General features: G+C 46.0%; 1 protein-coding gene across 6 annotated transcripts in view; it reads right to left on the bottom strand.

Annotated features, from left to right (window-relative positions):
• The window catches only part of LOC140430841 (RNA-binding Raly-like protein), a 2,211,286-nt gene that overhangs the window by 109,896 nt on the left and 2,076,349 nt on the right, over positions 1-25,041 (bottom strand). For all 6 annotated transcript variants that reach the window (XM_072518571.1, XM_072518572.1, XM_072518570.1 and 3 more), the window contains one exon: positions 13,852-14,012. In XM_072518571.1, coding sequence (XP_072374672.1) covers positions 13,852-14,012 — 161 coding nt within the window. The remainder of the gene's footprint in view (positions 1-13,851; positions 14,013-25,041) is intronic.

Here is a 25,041-nt window from a genome sequence, read left to right as displayed (position 1 = left end):
ACTGGACAAAAGACCACGACGTGGGAGGAAAGAAGGACAGGGCCCAGTGATTGAACTTGAACAAAAGGGCAGGGCGTTTATTCAAAATCAAACCTCCTCCCATTAAATTGAAAAGAAGGCAAACAAAAAGTCCCTTCTTACACTTCCCCATAAATGTATACAAAAGTCATAATTGCTAACAGGGACAACCGAGGAAAGTGAGTTCATCAAAACGTCAATTGGTCCGGAGCCCTCTGGGTCCTCTTGGACCTCCGAAGCGCAGCCACAGACTTGGCACTCCTTTGGGTAATTGGGTGGAACACCGCCAATGGTACCTCAGGCAGAAGCACTTCGACAATGGGCGAACTAGCCCCGCTGCCCTCGACAGGCACAGTTGTTGAACAGAAGTGGGAGCCCCTGGCTCCCTTGGCTGGAACAAGTTACAGGGGTATTCACACCACTCGTAGAACTCATCGACCCTGGAGGTCATCACCCCTCGACTCCTCAAGTGGTCGATGTGCTTCTTATTTTTTTTTAAATTCTCTTCCATTTTCACATTTTCTCCCACATTTACATCCATCAACAATAAACAATAATCAGCAAGATATGTCAGTCCCCATAATAACAACAACGATCCCATCTACCCACCAACCCCCAAACCTCAACCCGCATGTTTACAAAAACAAATGACAAAAAGAAATCCGGGATTACCCGTAGTCACCCTTAATCTTACACAGCTCCCAACCCCCACCCCGCCACCCCAGGTCTCCAGCTCCTCCCGTCCACTGCCTCTTGTAAAACTCCTCCCCCTACCCTCGGTTCCTTCCCCCCAACTTTCCACCCCGGCTAGACCACTCGGACCCTGTTCTGCCAGGCTCCGATGGCCGCAGCCCCTCCCCCACCTCACTCCCGTTCACTGGCCGGCACACACCGGCCAGCATTGAGGCCCCCGCCCGGGTCCCTTTCCCACTTGCCCGGCCCCAGGAAAGCCCAAAGATCCCCTTTTAGCACACAAACCCTGCCTATCCACCTACACCCCAAAGAACTCTCATTTCGAGTGAAAGTCCCGTCCCTTCCCTTGTATACCACCTTGGCTCCTTTAATCTCTACACCCGCGCGCAGTGATACAAAAAAGAAGAAAATACAGTCATGAGGTTACATCGGCACATGGCCATTCCTCAATTTGTCAGTTCTGCCACAGTCCTTCTGCTTTCGCAAACTCCTCCGCTGCTTCCGCCGTTCCAAAATAAAAGTCCCTGAGCTTGTAAGTCACCCTCAGCTTCGCTGGATATATTCGCTTGCTAATGTACAGTGCCCTCTTCACCCGGTTGAAGGCAGCCCGCCTCCTTGCCAGCTCCACCGTAAAGTCCTGGTATACACGTATACCAGCTCCAGCCCACTGCACCACCCACTTCTGCTTGGCCCAGCTCAGGACCTTCTCCTTCACCCTGTACCTACAGAAGCACAGAGTCAAACTCGCCTTTGGTACAGGCCTCCACGACCGATGAGCCCGATCCAGTTCATATCGGGAGGGGTCCTCCCCCTCCCCCAGTAGTTTTGCCAGCATCGCGGCAAAATACTCAGTCGGCTTCGGTCCTTCAACTCCTTCGGGCAGCCCCACAATCCTCAAGTTCTGTCGCCTGGATCTATTTTCCAGGTCTTCCATTTTTCCTCGCAGATCCTTGTTAGTATCCATCACCTTCCGCATCTCTTTCCCCATCGAGGCAAGTTGATCACCGTGCTGCAATAACGTCTCCTTCACTTCCTTCAGCGCCTCCCCTTGCTCTCGCACCTCCGCCACTGCGCTCGCCACCGCCGTCATCACCGGGGAAACCGCCTCCTCCACCAGCACACTCAAAACCTCACTCATCTCCTTCCTCACCGTCTCCATGCATTTCGCAATCTGCGCCGACTGCTTTTCAAATTCCGCAGCCATCACCTTGGTTATTTCTTCAGCCGTAAGCAGTGCGGCCTTCCCTGGTGCTCCAGCCTCCATTTTTCCTAGTGACCCCGCGGTGACCTTTCCACTCCCCGATGGACCTCCAGCTGGTTTTTTTTTGGCCGTTTTTTTGCTCACCCTCGACATTTTTCTTTGGATTTTTTTTCCCTCCTGTGTCTTCTCCATGCCTTCTCCCTGCTTCTGCCGCCTCCGTGGACCTTGGGACCGGGCTTAAAGCCCCGAAATTGCCGTTCCCGAGCGGGGGCTCTCCATTGTGCGGCCGCCTCCCGCCCGCCGTCACCGGAAGTCGATGTGCTTCTTAATGGACTTCACATAAGACACCAGCCCCGACTGGGCCACAACCCGTCGAACCCATGACGAACCTGCTGCGATAATAATAATAATAATCTTTTATTGTCACAAGTATGAAGTTACTGTGAAAAGCCCCTAGTCGCCACATTCCGGAGCCTGTTCGGGTAAGCTGGTACGGGAATTGAACCCGTGCTGCGGGTCTTGTTGTGCATCACAAACCAACTGTTTTTATTACAGACCAAAACCAGGGTCAGGAGTTACCGACCATCTGCCGCATGTTTTCGGCGGGGAGGCGGCCCGCCAGGGCCATTCTCAATGGGATTTCCTGGTGACAGCAACCCTCGTCACCGGGTAACCCATCCCGCTGGTGTGAACAGCCGGTAAATCCCACCCCCGGTCTCCCAAACAGAATGACCTGTCCTCTTTCTGCTATGACCGCTGCCTCCTGTGGCAGGCCTGACGTGCCTCCACCCTCCCAGTCAAATTTAGAACCACAAAGTCCAACCAGGTTCGCAACAAAAGGCCCATGAGCATCTTAGCTGGTGTGACCACTGTGGTTAAATGAGGAGTTGGGTTGTACAACAGCAAAACATTAGCCAGCCTCCAGTGGTTTATCTGACTGCTTTTTCATGTCATTCTTGAAAGTTTGAACTGCCTGTTCAGCCAGTCCTTTCGACGTTGGATGATAGGGGGCTATTCTCACGTGTCGAATGGCATTTGTTCTTACAAAATGCTGGCAATTATTATCGGTGAAGGATGTGCCATTGTCCGAAACAAGTTCCCCAGGAAGCCCATGAATGGCAAAGACATGGTGCAAAGCCTCGATTGTGGCTGCCGTGGGAGTGGTTTTCATCTCCTGGACCGATATACACTTCAAGTGGGTGTCTACCAGCACCAAAAACATCTTGGCCAAAAATGGGTCTGCATAATCCATGTGGACCCTGGTGCATGGGTGACCTGACCCTTCCCAAGGGTGAAGTGTGGTGGAAGGCAGTAAAGATTGACAAGGTGGTACTGTTGTACGAGCTCTTCAATGGCTAGGTCTATTCCTGGCTACCAGACGTAGCTGCGTGCCAACATCTTCATCATTGTCTGCCCTGGTTAGGCGCTGTGTAACACTTGAAGGAGGGGCCCCTGATCTGAGGCGGGCGACCATCCGTGATCCCCAGAGAATCACGCCTTCTTCAAATGTCAACTCGTCTTTGTCGAGTGAAGTAGAGCCTCAGTTGTTCAGACTTCTCGTATCGCCAGTCAGACTGTATCATTTATTTAACCTTTGAAAGAATTGTGTCGCTTTGAGTCCAGCTGAGGGTGCCGCCCGTGGACACTGGCAGGGTCTCTGTGAAGTTTAGGGCTAGAATGATCTCCTGGGGTGCTGGTGGTGGTGGAATGCTCTTGGGGAGCCAAGTGACTTAACACATCCATATTAGCAATTTGCGTCCAAGGCCAGTGCTGAAAAGCATAGTTGTAGGATGCCAGTAGCAAAGCCCAAGGCTACACCCTCACCAAGGTGGTATGGGCTTGTCTTCCCTTCACATGTCCAGCAATGGCTTATGGTCAGTCACTTTGTTGAACCGTCGACCGTAAACATACTGGCGGAATTTCTTCACACTAAATATAACCACTGAGCCCTCCTCCTCAATCTGGGAGTAGTTTGGTTCTGCTTCAGAAGGTGTCCTTGAGGCAAAGGTGAGAGGGTGCTCCATATCTTTTCCCATTTTGTGGGATAAAGCAGCCCCTATATCGTAAGGGGATGCATCACATGTCAGCACGCTTGGTTTCCCCGGAGTAAAATGCAACAAGAAGTTTGACGACTGTGATGCTTGCTTTGTGACTCGGAAGGTTTCTTTTTGAGGCTCCCCCATTAGCACTGCCGATTCTTCCTTAATAGCTGGTGTAATGGTGCCAAATTTGTGGCTAGATTTAAAATAAACATTTCATAGTAATTGACCAGACCAAGAAAGACTTAAACTCGCCGACATTTTTTGGGTGCAGCGACATCCCATATGGCCTTGACCTTTTCTTCCAAAGGATACAGCCCTGTTGCATCGATGTAAAATCCTAGGTACATCACTGCAGAAGCCTGGAAGGTACATTTTTCAAGTTTTAGGCAGATACCTGCATCACAAAACCTCCTTCATACTTCCTCTAGGCTGACCACATGATTTTCTGGTGTATGCTGGTAACTAGCACGTCATCAAGTTAAACCATCATCTTGGGAATTCCCTGGAGGAGATTTTCCATTGTGCGCTGGAAGATAGCACAGGCTGAAGAGATGCCAAATGGAAGAGGCCTTTGAGGGTATTGATTGCAGCAAACCTCTGAGACTCCTCAATTAGCTCTAATTGCAGGTATGCATGACTGACATCCCAACTTTGAATAGGTAAGCCCCCCCACCGATGTCCAACTTTGAATAGGTAAGCCCCCCCCCCCATCCCCACCACCACCAGCAGCTTGGCGTAGAGGTCTTCAATTTGGGGGATTGGATACTAGTCGACCTGGATAGCTTGGTTTATGGTCTGCTTATAGTCACCACAAATCCTTATTGACCGATCAGGTTTAAGGACAGGGATTAATGGCACAGACCACTCTGAAAACTGGAACAGATTGATCACCCCAAACTCTTCCAATCTCATTAACTTTGCTTCAGAGTTCTGATGCAATGCTTATGCCACTGGTTGGGTGTTGAATGCAGATTGACATATATCTTGGCTTTCACACCCTTAATTCGGCCCAATTCTTTGTGGAAGATGTCTTCATACTGCCTCAAGACATCTTGGAAGACGCCATCAGATAGTTTGAAAAACCTCAGCCAGTTGACGCTAATCTTCTGCCACCAGTCTCATCCCAACAGACTGGGTCTATGTCTTTGCACAATGACCAAAGGGAGATTGGCCTTCTGTCCTCTGTAGGCTACTGGGGTATTGGATGTTCTGAGGATCTTCAAAATTTCCCTGGTGTATGTTGAAAGTTTGGCTGTAGTATTCTTTAAGCTTAAAGATTGTGGTCCTGCACGCAGATATTGGATGGTCTGTTCACCCACTATGGTCATCGAAACTCCGGTGTCAACTTCCATTCAATCAATGGATCTGATTAATCCACTGTGGACTGTTGCTGCTGGTTTTTTTTGCAATGGCGCTCTTTGCCTTGCGCAACAGCATGCTTCAATGTGCCACCTTCAGTTGCAATCAAAGCACACAAACGCCCAAACATGTCCTGGGGTGGTGACCCCTGCAACAATGGCAGTCCACCTCGGATTCAGTTTGATGCCCCGATTCCTTACTGCTCCTTGGGTCCCGGTCTTGTCCTGAGGACCGTGGACCATGTTTGACAGTGAGCTATGCTTGTTAACTTCCCATTCGGCCACACTTTGAAGCTCAGTGGCGACTTTTTCGGTGCACTCCATCACCTGAGCTATCTCAATCGCTTTTTCCAATGTAACTGTGGGGTCCCTGCCAGAAGATACTTCTGGATATTGAGGTTATAAATCCCACAAACCAGCCGGTCACGCAACACGTCGCTAAGCGTGGTCCCAAACTCAGTGCTTAGCAAGCTGGCAAAGCCTGGCTACAAAGGCCGAGACAGACATATCAAAGATGTGCAGGTTAGGTGGATTGGCCATGATTAATGCAGAGGGCTCTGGGAAATGGGCCTAGGTAGGATGCTGTATTGAAGGGTCGGTGAAAGTTGGATAGACCAAATGGCCTCCTTCTGCACTGTAGAAATTCGATGGATTCTCCTCAAGTTACTTTAAAAGCATACACCTCCGAACACACCGAAACACAGTTTCAATAACTGTACACTCATATGTATTAAGTGAACCCCCAATTAATTAAGGGCATCATGGTGGCACAGTGGTTAGCACTGCTTCCTCACAGTGCCAGGGACTGGGGTTCGATTCCGGCCTTGGGTGACTGAGTATGTGGCATTTGCACGTTTTCCCTGTGTCTGCATGGGTTTCCTCCGGGTGCTCCGGTTTCCTCCCACAGTCCAAAGATGTGCAGGTTAGGTGGGATTATGAGGATGGGGTCGGGCAAGTGGGTTGAGTAGGGTGTTCTTTTGGAGGGTTGGTGCAGGCTCAATGGGCCAAATGGCCTTCTGCACGGTAGGAATCTATGATTCTAATTCTCTCCACTTGTATAAATAATATACAGTTAACAATGTCACATTTCTTGAATGTTGTTGGGGCTGCACTCAACCAGGCAAATGCGGAGTATTCCATCACACTCCTGATTTGTGCCTTGTAGATGGTAGACAGGGTTTGGGGAATCAGGAATTATGATGCCATTAGACGTGACTTGGGGGGGATAAGGTGGAGAAGTAGGCTGCAAGTGTTGGGCACACTGGATAAGTGGAGCTTGTTCAAGGATCAGCTACTGCGTGTTCTTGATAAGTATGTACCGGTCAGACAGGGAGGAAGGTGTCGAGCGAGGGAACCGTGGTTTACCAAAGAAGTGGAATCTCTTGTTAAGAGGAAGAAGGAGGCCTATGTGAAGATGAGGTGTGAAGTTTCAGTTGGGGCGATGGATAGTTACAAGGTAGCGAGGAAGGATCTAAAGAGAGAGCTAAGACGAGCAAGGAGGGGACATGAGAAGTAATTGGCAGGTAGGATCAAGGAAAACCCAAAAGCTTTCTATAGGTATGTCAAGAATAAGCGAATGACTAGGGAAAGAGTAGGACCAGTCAAGGACAGGGATGGGAAGTTGTGTGTAGAGTCTGAAGAGATAGGCGAGATACTAAATGAATATTTTTCGTCAGTATTCACTCAGGAAAAAGATAATGTTGTGGAGGAGAATGCTGAGCCCCAGGCTAATAGAATAGATGGCATTGAGGTACGTAGGGAAGAGGTGTTGGCAATTCTGGACAGGCTGAAAATAGATAAGTCCCGGGTCCTGATGGGATTTATCCTAGGATTCACTGGGAGGCCAGGGAAGAGATTGCTGGACCTTTGGCTTTGATTTTTATGTCATCATTGGCTACAGGAATAGTGCCAGAGGACTGGAGGATAGCAAATGTGGTCCCTTTGTTCAAAAAGGGAAGCAGAGACAACCCCGGCAACTATAGACCGGTGAGCCTCACGTCTGTAGTGGGTAAAGTCTTGGAGGGGATTATAAGAGACAAGATTTATAATCATCTAGATAGGAATAATATGATCAGGGATAGTCAGCATGGCTTTGTGAAGGGTAGGTCATGCCTCACAAACCTTATCGAGTTCTTTGAGAAGGTGACTGAACAGGTAGACGAGGGTAGAGCAGTTGATGTGGTGTATATGGATTTCAGCAAAGCGTTTGATAAGGTTCCCCACGGTAGGCTATTGCAGAAAATACGGAGGCTGGGGATTGAGGGTGATTTACAGATGTGGATCAGAAATTGGCTAGCTGAAAGACAGAGGGTGGTGGTTGATGGGAAATGTTCAGAATGGAGTTCAGTTACAAGTGGAGTACCACAAGGATTTGTTCTGGGGCCGTTGCTGTTTGTCATTTTTATCAATGACCTAGAGGAAGGCGCAGAAGGGTGGGTGAGTAAATCTGCAGACGATACTAAAGTCGGTGGTGTTGTCGATAGTGTGGAAGGATGTAGCAGGTTACAGAGGGATATAGATAAGCTGCAGAGCTGGGCTGAGAGGTGGCAAATGGAGTTTAATGTAGAGAAGTGGGAGGTGATTCACTTTGGAAGGAATAACAGGAATGCGGAATATTTGGCTAATGGTAAAGTTCTTGGAAGTGTGGATGAGCAGAGGGAGCTAGGTGTCCATGTCCATAGATCCCTGAAAGTTGCCACCCAGGTTGATAGGGTTGTGAAGAAGGCCTATGGAGTGTTGGCCTTTATTGGTAGAGGGATTGAGTTCCGGAGTCAGGAGGTCATGTTGCAGCTGTACAGAACTCTGGTACGGCCGCATTTGGAGTATTGCATACAGTTCTGGTCACCGCATTATAGGAAGGACGTGGAGGCTTTGGAGCGGGTGCAGAGGAGATTTACCAGGATGTTGCCTGGTATGGAGGGAAAATCTTATGAGGAAAGGCTGATGGACTTGAGGTTGTTTTCGTTGGAGAGAAGAAGGTTAAGAGGAGACTTAATAGAGGCATACAAAATGATCAGGGGGTTGGATAGGGTGGACAGTGAGAGCCTTCTCGCCCGGATGGAAATGGCTGGCACGAGGGGACATAGCTTTAAACTGAGGGGTAATAGATATAGGACAGAGGTCAGAGGTAGGTTCTTTACGCAAAGAGTAGTGAGGCCGTGGAATGCCCTACCTGCTACAGTAGTGAACTCGCCAACATTGAGGGCATTTAAAAGTTTATTGGATAAACATATGGATGATAATGGCATAGTGTAGGTTAGATGGCTTTTGTTTTGGTGCAACATCGTGGGCCGAAGGGCCTGTACTGCGCTGTATCGTTCTATGTGAGTTACTCTTCACAGGATTCCTAGCCTCTGACCTGACTTTGGGAGGCACAGCATTTTTGAGGCTGGTCCCGTTGGGAACGCTTCCTCATAATTCAAGTTATTAATGTGCAGAGTAAATCGCACACATCAGGGATGTCACTGTGCTGATGGCTCCCAGAATGGGAATGGATGGGCCAAGAGTTAAAATTTAATAGGCAACTTTGTACGGTGCAATCGATTAATCACAGCAGAGCCATTAGGAAAACCAGACAGGAGGAAAAGTGGAAGATTTCAACATAAATGCAACAAACCAAATATATTTTGGGTGTTTCGGCAGGACTGCCAGGCATTCGTGTTGTTGTCCCATATACATTCCCCTATATTTGTGCAAATTACACCATTCGCACATGGATGTCGGGATGAGACCGTTGAATCTATTTGCGATAGTGAGGCATAGTGGCGCAGTGGTTAGCATTGCTGCCTCATGACGCTGAGGACCCGGGTTCGATCCTGGCCCCCGGTCACTGTCCGTGTGGAGTTTGCACAATCTCCCCGTGTCTGCATGGGTCTCACCCCCACAACCCAAAGGTGTGCAGGGTAGGTGGATTGGCCACACTAAAATTGCCCCTTAATTGGTAAATTCAAAAAAATGAATCTCTTTGCGATGCTCGAATGCCTCATCACATTTAACGGAGTCTCGAGAAACATCGTAATCTGGATCTCACCCTCACTGGGCTCATTTCAATATGCGTTTGTGGGATTCTACCAGTGCCCGGGACCCATGGCCGCACCTGGGAGACCTCAACAAGGCGCCATTTAGCACTGGTTTCCACAAACGTGGACAAGTCGTAATGTCACCTGGGGGGTCTCCCAGTCTATTAGAGACCCCCGGGTGGTTGGGGACATGGTAGAGTGACACCCTGGCATCCCCCCTGGCACCCAGGTACCTTGGCACTACCAGTCTGGCACCCTGGCAGTGGTACCCCAGGTGGCACTGTCAGGGTGCCCGTGTGACACTGCAAGGCTGGCCAAGGCACTGCCGGTGTAGCAGTGCCAGGGTTTCCAGCTGCCAGCTTGGCACTGCCAGGGATCAGGTCCGGGTTTCCTTACCAAGGTCGAGGGGAGTTGAGGGGGTGTTCCAACAACCCAACTGACTTGTAATATTCAACCTACAGCACATTTCCTAAGATCGTGAGAAACAGGAGCAGTGATAGGCCAGTTGATAACACTGACCTGACTGTGGCCTTAACTCCATTTTCCTACCTGTCCCCCCCCCCGCCCCCCCCCCCCCGTATACACCTCAACTCACTTGTTGATCAAAAATCTATCTAACTTGGCCTTGAATATAGTCAATGATCCTGCCCTCTGAGAAAATAAATTCTCTCATGAAGTCACAGAAAGATCCACCAAACAACCCGTCAGTAAGAAGGCCCGAGGCCAGACCTATATATATCCAGGCCAATAAAATAAACGGTGAGAGGTTCCACGGGCGATTCTAGAAATGGCACCATTTGTTCAAATTCTCTTTCCCCTGCCTACTTCTCACACCGTTGTGCTCCAAGTGTTAACTATTAGTTTATTTTAGGCAACTAAATAAAAAATAGCTGACTTTTCTCTATTTTGCTATGCGCTATTAATTTTGTATAATTGCATTTCATAATAGATTTCTCTAAAAAAAAACACATGGATGAAAGTGAACATTCAATGAACGCACCATCTGGTTTCTCTGCAAGTGCACAGGAGCTTCTAATTAAGCCTCTTAAATTCCCATTTCAATTATGCAGCCCGAGTGAATCTGAAGTGCCACAGTTTCAACATCGTACGACTGATTCAATGAGATAGGGAGAAGGTTGTTACAATGTAAACTTTTCTTCATCTGGGTTTGATTGGCCAAAGGTGCACTTCAGCTTTAAAAGACAAAGGACACAGAGGTACCTGGTCATCAAGGCAGGACTGGGTGGCTCCGTGGGTTCGCGACTTGACCTTTCACCTCTGGGACCCTGTGTTAAATCCTGCCCAGGGCGATGTGGAATAAAAGCCTTCCTGCCACTCCCGTGCTGTCGACCAACTGTAAGGGTTTGCACGTGAGCTATAAGACTCAAACCAGTTTTTTATGGACATGGACCCCCAAAGTGACGAATGCCTGGCAGCCTCTCGTCCCAGAAGTCAGGAGAAGCAACAGCCGGAACAGCAAAGCCTATAAAGCTATAGGGAGAGGTGGGCGGTGGGGGGGGGGGGGGAGGGTTAGTTGAAGAGTTGCAAACTCTGGTTTGGCATATCCTGGGAGGTTTTGTCATGTGACCTCCTGGCTCCAAATGCCTCGCCTCCAAACTCCTGCCATTGGTTACCCAACGTGTCCATCCTTGTGGTGTACGCCAACCTCTGGCCAATAGTAAAGCAGGCAGCCTCTATGTCACCTGATTGGATAATTCTTGTCTATTGGTCAAACAGCCTTTTCATCCAACAATTTTGGAAGTGTTCAAAGAAATTGAGAAGGAAAATCACATTTCTTTAGTGATACTTGTTCCAGAGTGGCTCGCATTGCAGCAGTGATTGGGAGAGTAATCCAAAGCTTTGGGGAAATCTGAATAATCCTGGCGAATTGGTCACCCTAACTGCGGGGGGAGGAGGAGGAGGTGTGTGTGCATGCAGGAATAGGATCTGATGTTATGGTGCAGGCTCTGGAATTTTAGACAAACCAGGATGCACGGAGTTCAGAAATAAAGCAGGATCTGTTAACATAACAGACACAGACTGAGAAAGTAACCAATAATGGGACGAGGGTTGTCATCTCTGATTGGATGCATTATCAGAGGCTATATTACACTATCTTCCATCTTCATGTCACCAATTAGAATCATAGGATCCCTACAGTGTAGAAGGAGGCCATTCAGCCCATAAAATCTGCACAGGCCCTCCGAAAGAACACCCCACCTAGGCCTACTCTCCCATCCTATCCCCATAACCTTGTAACCCCAATAATTGAGGGCTTTAAGAAGCCAATTAATGAGAACTTGAGGGCTTCATCTTGCCGCCACTGGTATTAACCCAATGGAGGACACGCCTGTTGCCATGTAGAATGCATAACAGCTAAAACTGTGCGGCCAGCTTGTCACTTACGGGATTGGGTGGATGGAGACGTTGATAGCCACATTCTCCACGGCCTTGCTGCTTGACTGCCATGCACTGCTCCCTTGCAACCCTCAGCACCTGAAATCATCCCTCCTCTATTACCACATTACTGAACTGTAGCCTGGGTCGCTCCGTGATTCTGGGACTCTGCTACCTGTTCTTTTGGCAGAAGCCACAGTCTCCTCAATGGCTCTGTTGAACACAAGAACTGCTGGCCTCTGATTGACCGGCAGCACTTGTTAGGTGGGACTTTCATTCCCAGGGTCTTGATTCCAAGGGAAGGCCTGCTACTGGCCTCTTCACTGCCTGTGGTTTTTCAAGCCTTCCCAAAAAGAGGCAGTGTGGGTCTCTGACCAGCTCTCCAGCTAGCAGGTGACACGCCCAGCACCTCAACAAGACTCTTCCCATGGAGCCATTTGCTGCACGAACAAGGTCACTCGGCCCATCAAATTCATGCCAGTTCACGGTAGAGCAATCCAGTCAGTCCCATTCCCCAACTCCATTCCCGTAGTCCTGCAAATGTATTTCCTTCAAGTGCCCATCCAATTGAAATCTTCGATTGTCTCTGCTTCCACCAAACTGGTAGGAAGTGAGTTCCAGGTCATTATTACTGAATGCATAAAAATGTTCTTCCTCATATCCCCCTGCAGCACCTGCCCAACGCTGTTTCCTAGTCCATCAGTTAATGGAAACAGGCTTGCCTTGTCATAATCTTGTACATTTCTTATAAAACCTCCCGTCAACCTCCTTCACCCCAAGGAGAACACCCTCAGCTTCTCCGCCCCTAACATTGTTGCTAAAACCCCCTCAGCCATGGATCCATTCTGGTAAATCTCCCTCCATGCCCTCTCGAGGACCCCAACATCCTTCCCGAAGTGTGGTGTCGACTAATCCCATTCCTTTTCATTCATAAGCAAACATGTTCAATTTAAATTAAAATAGAACACTCTCTGATTTCTCTCCCTCGTTGATTGTAGAAGTGCCAAGGAATTAAACTTTAATTCCTGGAGATTATAGGACAACTGTAGAGGGTAGGCAACCATAGTTGATGAGCAGAGTCAATTTAGAGGGGTTTGCAGCCGATACAGGGCTGTAATTATGGGGCCTTCAAAATCCTATGGTTTCTTGAGGTTAAAACTTGGGTATGGGGCAGCGAAAGAGGACTTATTTTAGAAGTGGCATGTTATACATCAGGAACAAAGATTTATTTCCGAAGGGGTCAGGGAATATGCCCCCCACCCTCCTTCTGATTGTTAACTTACAGCAATTGCTTGACAAATACAGAAATACTTTATGATGTGTACATACCGTATTAAGTGAAGTCAGCTGGTCAACCAACTGACAAGAGCTAATTGACTAGCTGCCAGGTGTTAACTAGTCACCAGGAGCTAGGTAACCAACAGGTTAATTAATGAGTCACCAGGAACTAGTCAGCCCACAGTGATCTAGCCACCAGTGACTTAGGACACTGGTTTGCCAGCTTTGGGAGTAGCAGAAAGTGATCATCAGGGGAGTCAGCTTTCTATGAGTCGATTCTGTTTCTCCCTATTTGCCCCACCTGTAAACTTGCCTTCTCCCTCCTGTCAATTTCCTATTAGTAGATACTGTTGTTGTCTCTGTGGATTCTGCCTCTCTCACTCTCCTTGCTACCAGTGGAAAGATATTTTGTAGAATCAGGGAACCCCAACACTGCAGAAGGAGGCCATGTGGACCATCGTGTTTGCGCCGACTCTCCAAAGAGCACACTACCGAGGTCCACTCCCCCTGCATACCCTGCCCTATCACGATAACCCCGTACCCTAACCTGCACATCCCTGGACACGAAGGAGCAATTTAATCCACCTGACCTGCGCAACTTTGGAATGTGGGAGGAAACTAGTGCACCCGGAGGAAACGCACGCAGACATGGCGAGAAAGTGCAAACATCACACATACTACGCCGGTACGAACCCGCGTCCCTGGCACTGTGAGGCAGCATTGCTAGCCATTGTGTCATCGTGCTGCCCTTTGCTTCTATTGGGCAGTCTCCTTTTGCATCCCGGCACTATTCTGCCTGCTACTTAAAGCCATTATACAGAAAAATTTCAAACAGGTTCCCTTACATTTCGTCTTGGCTGATGGAGTTGCAGCAGCACTGGACCGCGGGCCACTCTTGACAGGGAAGCTGCCCTTGCTTCTCCGGGGAATGGAGACCATGACGCGCTGGCGTTTGACAGCTGGCACCGCCCGACTTGGCGGGGGAACTCTGTGGTAATCGTACATCCTGCGGAATGAAAACAGTGCTGAATCACGGACACAGGAATATGAGAGGAAGACAAAAAAGCTAACTTAAACTGTAAGTCCAGGTGCTGGTAACTCAGGGTTGTAAATGCATCAGCTGTCCAGCCACATAGGTCAGCTTTACCTCTGGGCTCTAGTCAATTAGATGGTCACAGTCAGGGTAGCAGTACCATACTTGGCAGTCAAAAAATTATAATGTATTGTTTCAATACACTGATACAATGGCATCCATGTCATGCGCCTGGAAAATGGCACAATGCTCAGGTAGTATAAATCACAGTATTTGCACTATATTGTCATGTGAGAGTACCTTTTAGAAATGGGTGTTTACGAAATGTACCTTTAAGAAATGGGGCTGCTCATGTTACTGGAGTGATGTCAGATTGTGGGTGGAGCTGAGCTCTACTTCTGCTTTTCAGTTTCAGTTTGAGAAAAGCTTGGGTGTGTCTGTGTTTCTCAGTGAGCTGCATCTGAAGTTTAAACAAAGAGCTGTACGGTTGATCTCTGCCATCCAAAGACTATCTATGGATCACTTGGTAAACCCAGAATTATAAAAGGTCTCAGTATTGAATGTAAACCTAATGTGCTCCTGTTTGAAGGTTTGTTAAGTCTTTTGGATGTTAAAAGGACAGCTTACAGGGTTACTTAGTGTTGTAGTCTTTGGGGCTGTATTTGAATTATGGTTGCTTAAATGTTCACTGTTTGTTTTAAAAAGGTTAACTTGCGTTCATAGAATAAACATTGTTTTGTTTTAAAGAAATACTTGCCCATTTTATGCTGTATCACACCTGTAGAGTGGGCCGTGTGCTCCCCATACCACAATCTATTAAAAGTTGTAGGTCAGGTGAACTCCATGGTACACTTTGGGGTTCTCTAAACCCTGGCCCATAACAACTGGGGGCTCGAGGGGGATAGAAGTCTATCTATTGGATTGGCCTAGTGAATTTAAAGACAGTGAGAGGTGAGCATATTGTGGTTGCATTTCAGGTGTGGTATTTTAGTTTAAGTGGGGAGTGTGTTGTGGACAATGGCACTTTCAGAGGCTCTGAAGTTTTTGGGGGTGGAGATGGTCACACACAGTACCTTACGAACAGAGACTAAAAGCAGACTGTTAGATTTGGCAAAATCAGTGCAGTTAACATTACCTGACAAAATGCGAAAAGATGAGGTAATTATGGCGGTGGCTAAGCATTTAAAGTTGCCTGAGATACAGTCTGACTCGTTAGAAATGGCAAAGATCCAGTTGCAGATTAAGCAACATGAACATGAAAAAGAATTAAAGCAGCTTGAATATGCAATGAGAGAAAAAGAGAGAGGGAGATACAGATCGGAGAAAAAGAAAAGGAGAGACAAGAAAGAAACAAAGAAAGAGTAGCCCTAGCAGAACAAAAAGAAAGAGATAGAGAGGAAAGGGAAAAAGAGAGAGAGTTTGAACTTCAGAAAATGGCTATGAAACATAACAGTCAGCTAGAATTGGCAGACATAAAGGGAAATGTACAGTTGGATGCTAGTGATGAGGAGAGTGAGAAAGAGCATCATAGTCAAAGGCGTGGTGGGGGATCTATTTAAATATGTCCAAGCGTTGCCAACGTTTGATGAGAAGGTGGTAGAAGCCTTTTTCATTTCATTTGAGAAGGTAGCTAAACAAATGAAATGGCCACAGGACATGTGGGTATTACTGATTCAAACAAAGCTGATAGGTAGGGCTAGTGAAGTGTTTGCATCACTATCGGAGGAGGTATCTGAGATGAATGAGGAGGTGAAAAAATCCATCTTCGGTGCATATGAACTAGTGCCTGAAGCCTACAGACAAAAGTTTAGAAATTTAAGGAAAGAATTTGGTCAAACTGTTATGGATCAGAGTTTAGAGAACCCCAAAGTGTAGCATGGAGTTCAACTGACCCACAACTTTTAATAGATTGTGGTGTGGGGAGCACACGGCGCATTCTACTGGTGCGATACAGCATAAATGGACAAGTGCTTTTTAAAACAATACAATGTTAATTCTATCAACTCAAGTTAACCTTTTTAAAACAACAATTGAATATCTTAACACCCATTAATTCAAAGATAACCCCTAAAGACTAAGTAATCGTTTCAGCTGTCCTTTTTACATCCAAAAGACTTAACCAACCTTCAAACATGAGCACATTAGGTTACATTCAATATATATAGTGAGAAAGGGTTCAACCGTGCTGCTGCATTTGGTTACTTCAGCTACAGCCCCTTTGTTTTCTTCATGCAGCTCACTGGAAACACACAGACACACCCAAGCTGCTCTCTCAAACTGATACTCAAAAAGCAGAAGTGAGCTCAGCTCCCCCCCCACCTTCTGACATCACTTCAGTAATATGATCAGCTCCATTTCTTAAAGGTACATTGCTTAAACATCCATTTCTTAAAGGTACTCTCACATGACAAAACATACATGGAGTTTGAAAGGCTCAAACAGAGTAATTTTGATAGGTGGATAAGGGCTTTGAAAATAGACCAAACGTATGAAGCTCTCAGAGAAATTATACTTTTGGAGGAGTTTAAAAATTCAACTCCTGATGTAGTGAGCACTCATGTGGAAGAACAGAGGGTTAAAACTGCGAGATTAGCAGCAGAAATGGCAGAAGATTATGAATGAGTTCATAAATCAAAGTTTGGTTTCCGACATCAGTTTCAGCCTGTGAGGGATAGAAACTGGGGACATGAGAAATACTCAAGTGGTAGAGGTAAAGGTGATCTCTTGGGAGATAATAAGGAGAGTGCACCTCAGATTAAAAAAGAAATCCAGGAGGGTGGAAAAGAAATGAAAAGTTTCAAATGTTTTCACTGTAATAAACTAGGCCATGTAAAGTCGCAGCGTTGGTGGTTGAAGAAAAGCACTGGGAAGGCTGATGTGGTAAAACAGGATAAGACAGTGGGGTTTGTTAAAGTGGTAAAGGAAAGCCCAAGGGAAGCAAAGGAGGTGTGAAAGATTGTACAGCCTGATCAAGAAGTGATTGATAAGGAGGTGCCAGATGTCTTTAAAGCATTTACTTGTGTGGGTAAAGTTTACTCATGTGCATCAGGATGATCAGGTAAAGAAGTCACAATTTTAAGAGATATGGGAGCTAGTCAATCTTTAATGGTAAGAGATGAGGAGTTATGTAGGTTGGGAAGAATGTTGCCAGAAAAGGTGGTAATATGTGGAATTCAGGGTGAGGAGAGTAGCGTTCCATTACATAAGGTGATGTTGGAAAGTCCAGTGAAGAGTGGTCAAATGGTGGTAGGAATAATAGAGAAACTATCTTGTCCAGTTATACAGTTTATCTTGGGTAATGATATAGCTGGATCGCAGGTGCAAGTGTTGCCTATTGTGGTTGATAAGCCAGTGGAAAATCAGACAACTGAAGTGTTGAAGGACGAATGTTCTGGGATTTTTCTGGATTGTGTAGTAACAAGGTCGCAAAGCCACAGGTTAAGACAAGAGAGAAATCGAAGAGTGAAGATGAAGTTGAAGGGCAATTATCAGAAACGATTTTTGATCAGATGGCTGAAACAGAACAAGAACAGGTGGCGGATGAGGCGGATATTTTTAGTTCAGGAAAATTGTTATAACAGAAAGATGTAGAAATAAAACGGATGTATCAGAAAGCATGTACGGAAGAGGAATCTGAGTGTATACCAGAGTGTTATTACCGTAAAAGTGATGTCTTGATGAGAAAATGGAGACCTTTACATATGCAGGCGGATGAAAATTGGGCAGAGGTTCATCAAGTACTATTGCTGGTAGGGTATAGAAAGGAGGTGTTACGAGTTGCACATGAGGTACCAGTGGGAGGTCATTTGGGGATAAGGAAAACTCAAGCTAAAATCCAGAAATTTTTTTATTGGCCTGGACTACATAAACATTCAGTTTAATTTTGTCAATCATGTCACACATATCAAGTGATAGAGAAACGACAAGCAGTGATAAAACCAGCGCCCTTAATACCCATTCCAGCATTTGAGGAACCTTTTACAAGAGTCCTAATTGATTGCATAGGACCGCTTCCTAAAACAAAAAGTGGGAATCAATATCTTTTGACTATAATGGATATGTCTGCTAGGTATCCAGAGTCCATTCTAGTACATAATATTATAGCTAAAAAGATTGTGGAGGAATTACTTCAATTCTTTACTAGATATGGACTACCCACAGAAATACAATCGGATCAAGAATCAAATTTTACCTCAAAGTTATTCAAAGACGTTATGGATAGCTTAGGAATAAAACAATTTAAATCAACTGCATTGACAGATATCTTTGCAGCATCCTTGAACACGGGTGAGGTACCGAAGGACTGGAGAATTGCTAATGTTGTCCCCTTGTTTAAGAAGGGTAGCAGGGATAATCCAGGTAATTATAGACCGGTGAGCCTTACGTCAGTGGTAGGGAAGCTGCTGGAGAAGATACTGAGGGATAGGATCTATTCCCATTTGGAAGAAAATGGGCTTATCAGTGATAGGCAACATGGTTTTGTGCAGGGAAGGTCATGTCTTACCAACTTATTAGAGTTCTTTGAGGAAGTGACAAAGTTGATTGATGAGGGAAGGGCTGTAGATGTCATATACATGGACTTCAGTAAGGCATTTGATAAGGTTCCCCATGGTAGGCTGGTGGAGAAAGTGAAGTCTCATGGGGTCCAGGGTGTACTAGCTAGATGGATAAAGAACTGGCTGGGCAACAGGCGTCAGAGAGTAGTGGTGGAAGGGAGTTTCTCAAAATGAAGAACTGTGACCAGTTGTGTTCCACAGGGATCCGTGCTGGGACCACGATTGTTCGTGATATACATAAATGATCTGGAGGAAGGTATAAGTGGTCTGATTAGCAAGTTTGCAGATGATACTAAGATTGGTGGAGTAGCAGATAGTGAAGGGGACTGTCAGAGAATACAGCTGAATATAGATAGATTGGAGAGTTGGGCGGAGAAATAGCAGATGCAGTGCAATCCGGGCAAATGCGAGGTGATGCATTTTGGAAGATCCAACTCAAGAGCGAACTATACGGTAAATGAAAAAGCCTTGGGGAAAATTGATGTACAGAGAGATCTGGGTGTTCAGGTCCATTGAACCCTGAAGGTGGCTGTGCAGGGTGATAGAGTGGTCAAGAAGACATATGGCATGCTTTCCTTCATCGGAAGGGGTATTGAGTACAAGAGTTGGCAGGTCATGTTACAATTGTATAAGACTTTGGTTCGGCCACATTTGGAATACTGCGTACAGTTCTGGTCGCCACATTACCAAAAGGATGTGGATGCTTTGGAAAAGGTGCAGAGGAGGTTCACCAGGTATGGTATGGAGGGCACTAGCTATGAAGAGAGGTTGAGTAGATTAGGATTATTTTCATTAGAAAGACGGAGGTTGAGGGGGTACCTCATTGAGGTCTACAATATCATGAGAGGTATAGACAGGGTGGATATCAAGAAGCTTTTTCCCAGAGTGGGGGATTCAATTACTAGGGGTCACAAGTTCAAGGTGAGAGGGGAAAAGTTTAAGGGAGATATGCGTGGAAAGTTCTTTACACAGAGGGTGGTGGGTGCCTGGAACGCATTGACGGCGGAGGTGGTAGAGGTGGACACGATAGCGTCATTTAAGATGTATCTAGACAGATACATGAATGGGCAGGGAGCAGAGGGATACAGATCCTTAGAAAATAGGTGACAGTTTTAGATAGAGGATCTGGATCGGCGCAGGCTTGGAGGGCTGAAGGGCCTGTTCCTGTGCTGTAATTTTTCTTTGTTCTTTGTACCATCCAGAATCGCAGGGATCGTTAGAAAGGTGGCATCAGACATTAAAGACAATGTTGAGGGCTTATTGTCAAGATTATCCAGAGGATTGGGATAAAGGAATTCCATTCGTACTGTTTGCAATGAGGGATGCACCTAATGAGTCAACCAAATTTAGTCCTTTTGAACTAATTTTTGGTCATGAGGTAAGAGGGCCACTTAAATTGATTAAGGAAAAATTGGTGAGGGAGAAATACATTATTGGATTACGTGTCAAATTTTAGGGCATGATTAAATAGAGCAGGTTAATTGGCTAGACAACATTTGAAAGTTGCACAAAATGTGATGAAACGGGTCGTGACAAGAAATCCAATGTTCGTAATTTTGCCAGTGGAGATAAAGTTTTAGTGTTGTTACCAGTGGTAGGTGAACCTTTAAAAGCTAGGTTTTGTGGACCTTATCAGATTGAAAGGAAATTAAGTGAGGTGAATTATGTGGTAAAAACACCAGCTAGAAGGAAGAATCACCGAGTGTGTCATGTGAATATGCTTAAAAGGTACTTTGAAAGGGAAGGAGAGAAAAAGGAGGTTTTAATGATTCTAACTCAAAGTGACGAACCAAATCCACATGACTGTGAATTTGACATACCTCAAATTAAATTGGAAAATGAGTATGTTCCTAAAAAATGGGATGAATTGTTAAGTTGTCTTCCAGAGGAAAAACAAATTGACCTGAAAGAGTTATTGGTATCACATGGGCAAGTTTGTAGAGATAAATTGGGAAGTACTAAAATGGCTATTCATGATGTAGATGTGGGAAATGCTGTTCCAATCAAACAAAATCCATTCAGACTTAACCCTTTAAAATTGGCACAGGTTAACAAACAGATTGAGAGTATGCTTAGAAATGGCATAATTGAAGTGGGTTGCAGCCAATGGAGCTCACCCATAGTGATGGTACCTAAACCAGACGGTACCCAACAGTTGTGTGTGGACTATAGAAAGGTTAATGCAGTTACAAGAATGGACTCTTATCCTATCCCACATTTGGAGGATTGCATTGAGAAAGTGGGACAATCAGCTTTTATTTCCAAACTGGATTTACTTAAAGGTTACTGGCAGGTACCTTTATCCGAAAGGGCGAAGGAGATTTCAGCTTTTGTGACTCCAGATGGTATATACCAATTCAAAGTTATGCCATTTGGCATGAAAAACGCCCCAGCCACATTTCAACGGTTAACTAACACAATCGTTTCAGGATTACCCAATTGTGCGGCATACATCGACAATCTGGTAATATTCAGCCAGACATGGACAGAACATTTGAAACATCTGATGGAGTTATTCGATCGACTTCAGGAGGCGGGTTTGGTGATAAACCTAGCCAAAAGTGAATTTGGAAAGCCCGTCACTTTCCTTGGCCATACAATCGGACAGGGTCAAATGGTCCCACGGGATGTGAAAACAAAAATTATTGGGGAGTTTCCGATACCCTCGACACGACGGGAAATAATGCGATTTTACCGGAAATTTGTACCAAATATTAGCAGTGTGGTCGCTCCACTGACGGACTTGCTCAAGAAGCGTAACAAATTCCAGTGGACAGCGGAGTGTCAACGGGCATTTGACGGCCTGAAGGCTGTGTTAACCACTGCTCCTGTGTTAGCCACCTCAAATTATACCAAACCATTCAAAGTGGCTGTTGATGCAATTGATGTGGGCGGTGCTTCTACAGGACAACGAAGGAGGGCTAGAGCGGTCTATTGGTTATTTTTCAAAGAAATTGAATTGTCACCAGAAAACGTATTCGACAATTGAGAAGGAGACTTTGAGTTTGGTGCTGGCTTTGCAACATTTTCACATTTATGTGACCACCAATCCATCTAATACCATTATACATACTGAACATAATCCGTTGACGTTTTTGGAGCGAGTCCGGAATAACAATGCAAGACTGTTTCGCTGGAGTTTATTGTTACAGCCATTTCATTTAAAAATAGTACATGTGGCAGGACGGGAAAAGGTGATAGCCGATGCTTTGTCGCGAATGTGATGAACAGAAGGGTTTCAGTTGGAGGACTAACGAGAAAAATGGACTATATTACTATACCTGTTTGCGCGAGTTGTTTTTTTGAAACGAACAAGTATATTTACTGTGTGCATTTCTTAAAGGATAGTGCAAAGGTGAAAAATTAATCCATCTTGAAGTTGATGGTTTATTTTTTTTCTTGGGGGGAGGTGTCATGTGAGAGTACATTTAAGAAATGGGTGTTTAAGAAATGTGCCTTTAATGAACCATTAAGAAATGGAGCTGCTCTGTTACTGGAGTGATGTCAGAGTGTGGGTGGAGCTGAGCTCTACTTCTGCTTTTGAGTTTCAGTTTGAGAAAAGCTTGGGTGTGTCCGTGTTTTTCAGTGAGCTGCATCTGAAGTTTAAACAAAGAGCTGTATGGTTGATCTCTGCCATCCAAAGACTATTTATGGATCACTTGGTGAACCCAGAATTGTAAAAGTTCTCAGTATTGAATGTAAACCTAATGTGCTCCTGTTTGAAGGTTTATTAAGTCTTTTGGATGTTAAAAGGACCGCTTACAGGGTTACTTAGTGTTGTAATCTTTGGGGTTGTATTTGAATTAATGGTTGCTTAGATGTTCACTGTTTGTTTTAAAAAGGTTAACTTGCGTTCATAGAATAAACATTGTTTTGTTTTAAATAAATACTTGTCCATTTTATGCCGTACCACACCTGTAGAGTGGGCCGTGTGCTCCCCATACCACAATCTATGAAAAGTTGTGGGTCAGGTGAACTCCATGATACACTTTGGGGTTCTCTAAACCCTGGTCCATAACAATATAAGTAACTGATCACATGGCGACATCTGTGGGGGGGAATTACTGGAGTCCATAATCAGGATTGGTGTAACTGAACACCTTGAAAGAGTTTGGTCGATCAGGGAGAACCAGCATGGATTCATGAAGGGAAGGTCATGCCTGACCAATCTTATTGAATATTTTGAAGAGATGACTGAGGTAATGGACTGGGGAATGTCTATAGATATTATTTATGTGAACTTCCAGAAATCATTTGATAAAGTCCCACATAAGAAATGGTTAACTCAGGTGGAAGCCCACAGAGTTGAGGGCAAATTATTGACATGGTTAGGAAATTGGTTGAGTGGCAGGCGACTTTTTTTTTCATTTTTAAAATTTAATTTACTAATTAATTAACGCAATGTCCATTAGAGGGGTAAAGTGCTCTGACTGTGAGACATGGCAGGTCCGAGAGGCTTCCAGTGTCCCGGATGGCTTCATCTGCAGAAAGTGCACCCAACTGGGCTTCCTCACAGACCGCATGGTTCGGTTGGAGCAGCAGTTGGATGCACTTAGGAGCATGCAGGTGGCGGCAAGCGTCATAGATAGCGGTTATATAAATGAGGTCACACCCAAGGTGCAGGCAGAGAAATGGGTGACCACCAGAAGGGGCAGGCAGTCAGCGCAGGAATCCCCTGTGGTTGTCCCCCTTTCGAAAAGGTATACCCCTTTGGACACTGTCGGGGGAATAGCCTATCAGGGGAAAACAGCAGCAGCCAGAGCAGTGGCACCATGGCTGGCTCTGATGTTCAGCAGAGAGGGTCAAAGCGCAGAAGAGCAATTGTCATAGGGAACTCTATAGTCAGGGGTACAGATAGGCGCTTCTGTGGACGTGAAAGAGACTCCAGGGTGGTATGTTGCCTCCCTGGTGCCAGTGTCCAGGATGTCTCAGAACGGGTAGCAGGCACCCTGAAGGGGGAGGGCAAACAGGCAGAGGTTGTTGTACATATTGGTACTAATGACATAGGCAGGAAGGGGCATGAGGTCCTGCAGCAGGAGTCTAGGGAGCTAGACAGAATGTTAAAAGACAGGACCTCTAGGGTTGTAATCTCGGGATTACTCCCTGTGCCACGTGCCAGTGAGGCTAGAAATAGGAAGATAGAGCAGCTAAACACGTGATTAAACAGCTGGTGTAGGAGGGAGGGTTTCCGTTATCTGGACCACTGGAAGCTCTTCCGGGGCATGTGTGACCTGTATAAGAAGGACGGTTGCATCTAAACTGGAGAGGCATAAATATCCTGGCCGCGAGGTTTGCTCGTGTCATATGGGAGGGTTTAAACTAGTATGGCAGGGGGGTGGGTACCGGAGCAATAGGTCAGGAGGTGAAAGCATTGAGGGAGAACTAGGGAATAGGGCCAGTATTGCTCTGAGGAAGAGCAGACAGGGAGATGTTGCTGAAAACAGCGGGTCTGGTGGCCTGAAGTGCATATGTTTGAATGCAAGAAGTATTACGGGTAAGGCAGATGAACTTAGAGCTTGGATTAGTACTTGGAACTATGATGTTGTTGACATTACAGAGGCCTGGTTGAGGGAAGGAGAGGATTGGCAGCTAAACATTCCAGGATTTAGATGTTTCAGGCGGGATAGAGGGGGATGTAAAAGGGGTGGCGCAGTTGCGCTACTGGTTAGGGAGAATATCACAGCTGTACGATGGGAGGACACCTCAGAGGGCAGCGTGGCTATATGGTTAGAGATCAGGAATAAGAAGGGTGCAGTCACAATGTTGGGGGTTTACTACAGGCCTCCCAACAGCCAACGGGAGATAGAGGAGCAGATAGGTAGACCGATTTTGGAAACAAGTAAAAACAATAGGGTTGTTGTGATGTGAGACTTCAACTTCCCCAATATTGACTGGGACTCACTTAGTTCTCGGGGCTTGGACGGGACAGGGTTTGTAAGGAGCATCCAGGAGGACCTCTTAAAACAATATGTAGATAGTCCAACTAGGGAAGGGGCTGTACGGGACCTGGTATTGGGGAATGAGCCCGCCCAGGTGGTAGAAGTTTCAGTAGGGGAGCATTTCAGGAACAGTGATCACAATTCAGTAACTTTTAAAGTGCTGGTGGACAAGGATAAGAGTGGTCCTAGGATGAATGTGCTAAATTGGGGGAAGGCTAATTATAACAATATTAGGCGGGAACTGAAGAACCTAGATTGGGGGAGGATGTTTGAGGGTAAATCAACATCTGACATGTGGGAGGCTTTCAAATGTCAGCTGAAAGGAATTCAGGACCGGCACGTTCCTGTGTGGAAGAAGGATAAATTCGGCAAATTCGGGAACCTTGGATAACGAGAGATATTGTAGGCCTCGTCAAAAAGAAAAAGGAGCCATTTGTCAGGGCTAGAAGGCTGGGAAGAGACGAAGCCTGTATGGAACATAAGAAAAGTAGGAAGGAACTTAAGCAA

Source organism: Scyliorhinus torazame, chromosome 10, assembly GCF_047496885.1.
Source record: "Scyliorhinus torazame isolate Kashiwa2021f chromosome 10, sScyTor2.1, whole genome shotgun sequence".
NCBI lineage: Eukaryota > Metazoa > Chordata > Chondrichthyes > Carcharhiniformes > Scyliorhinidae > Scyliorhinus > Scyliorhinus torazame.
Note: the sequence above shows the minus strand (reverse complement) of the source record. Positions and strands in the feature narration are given on the sequence as shown.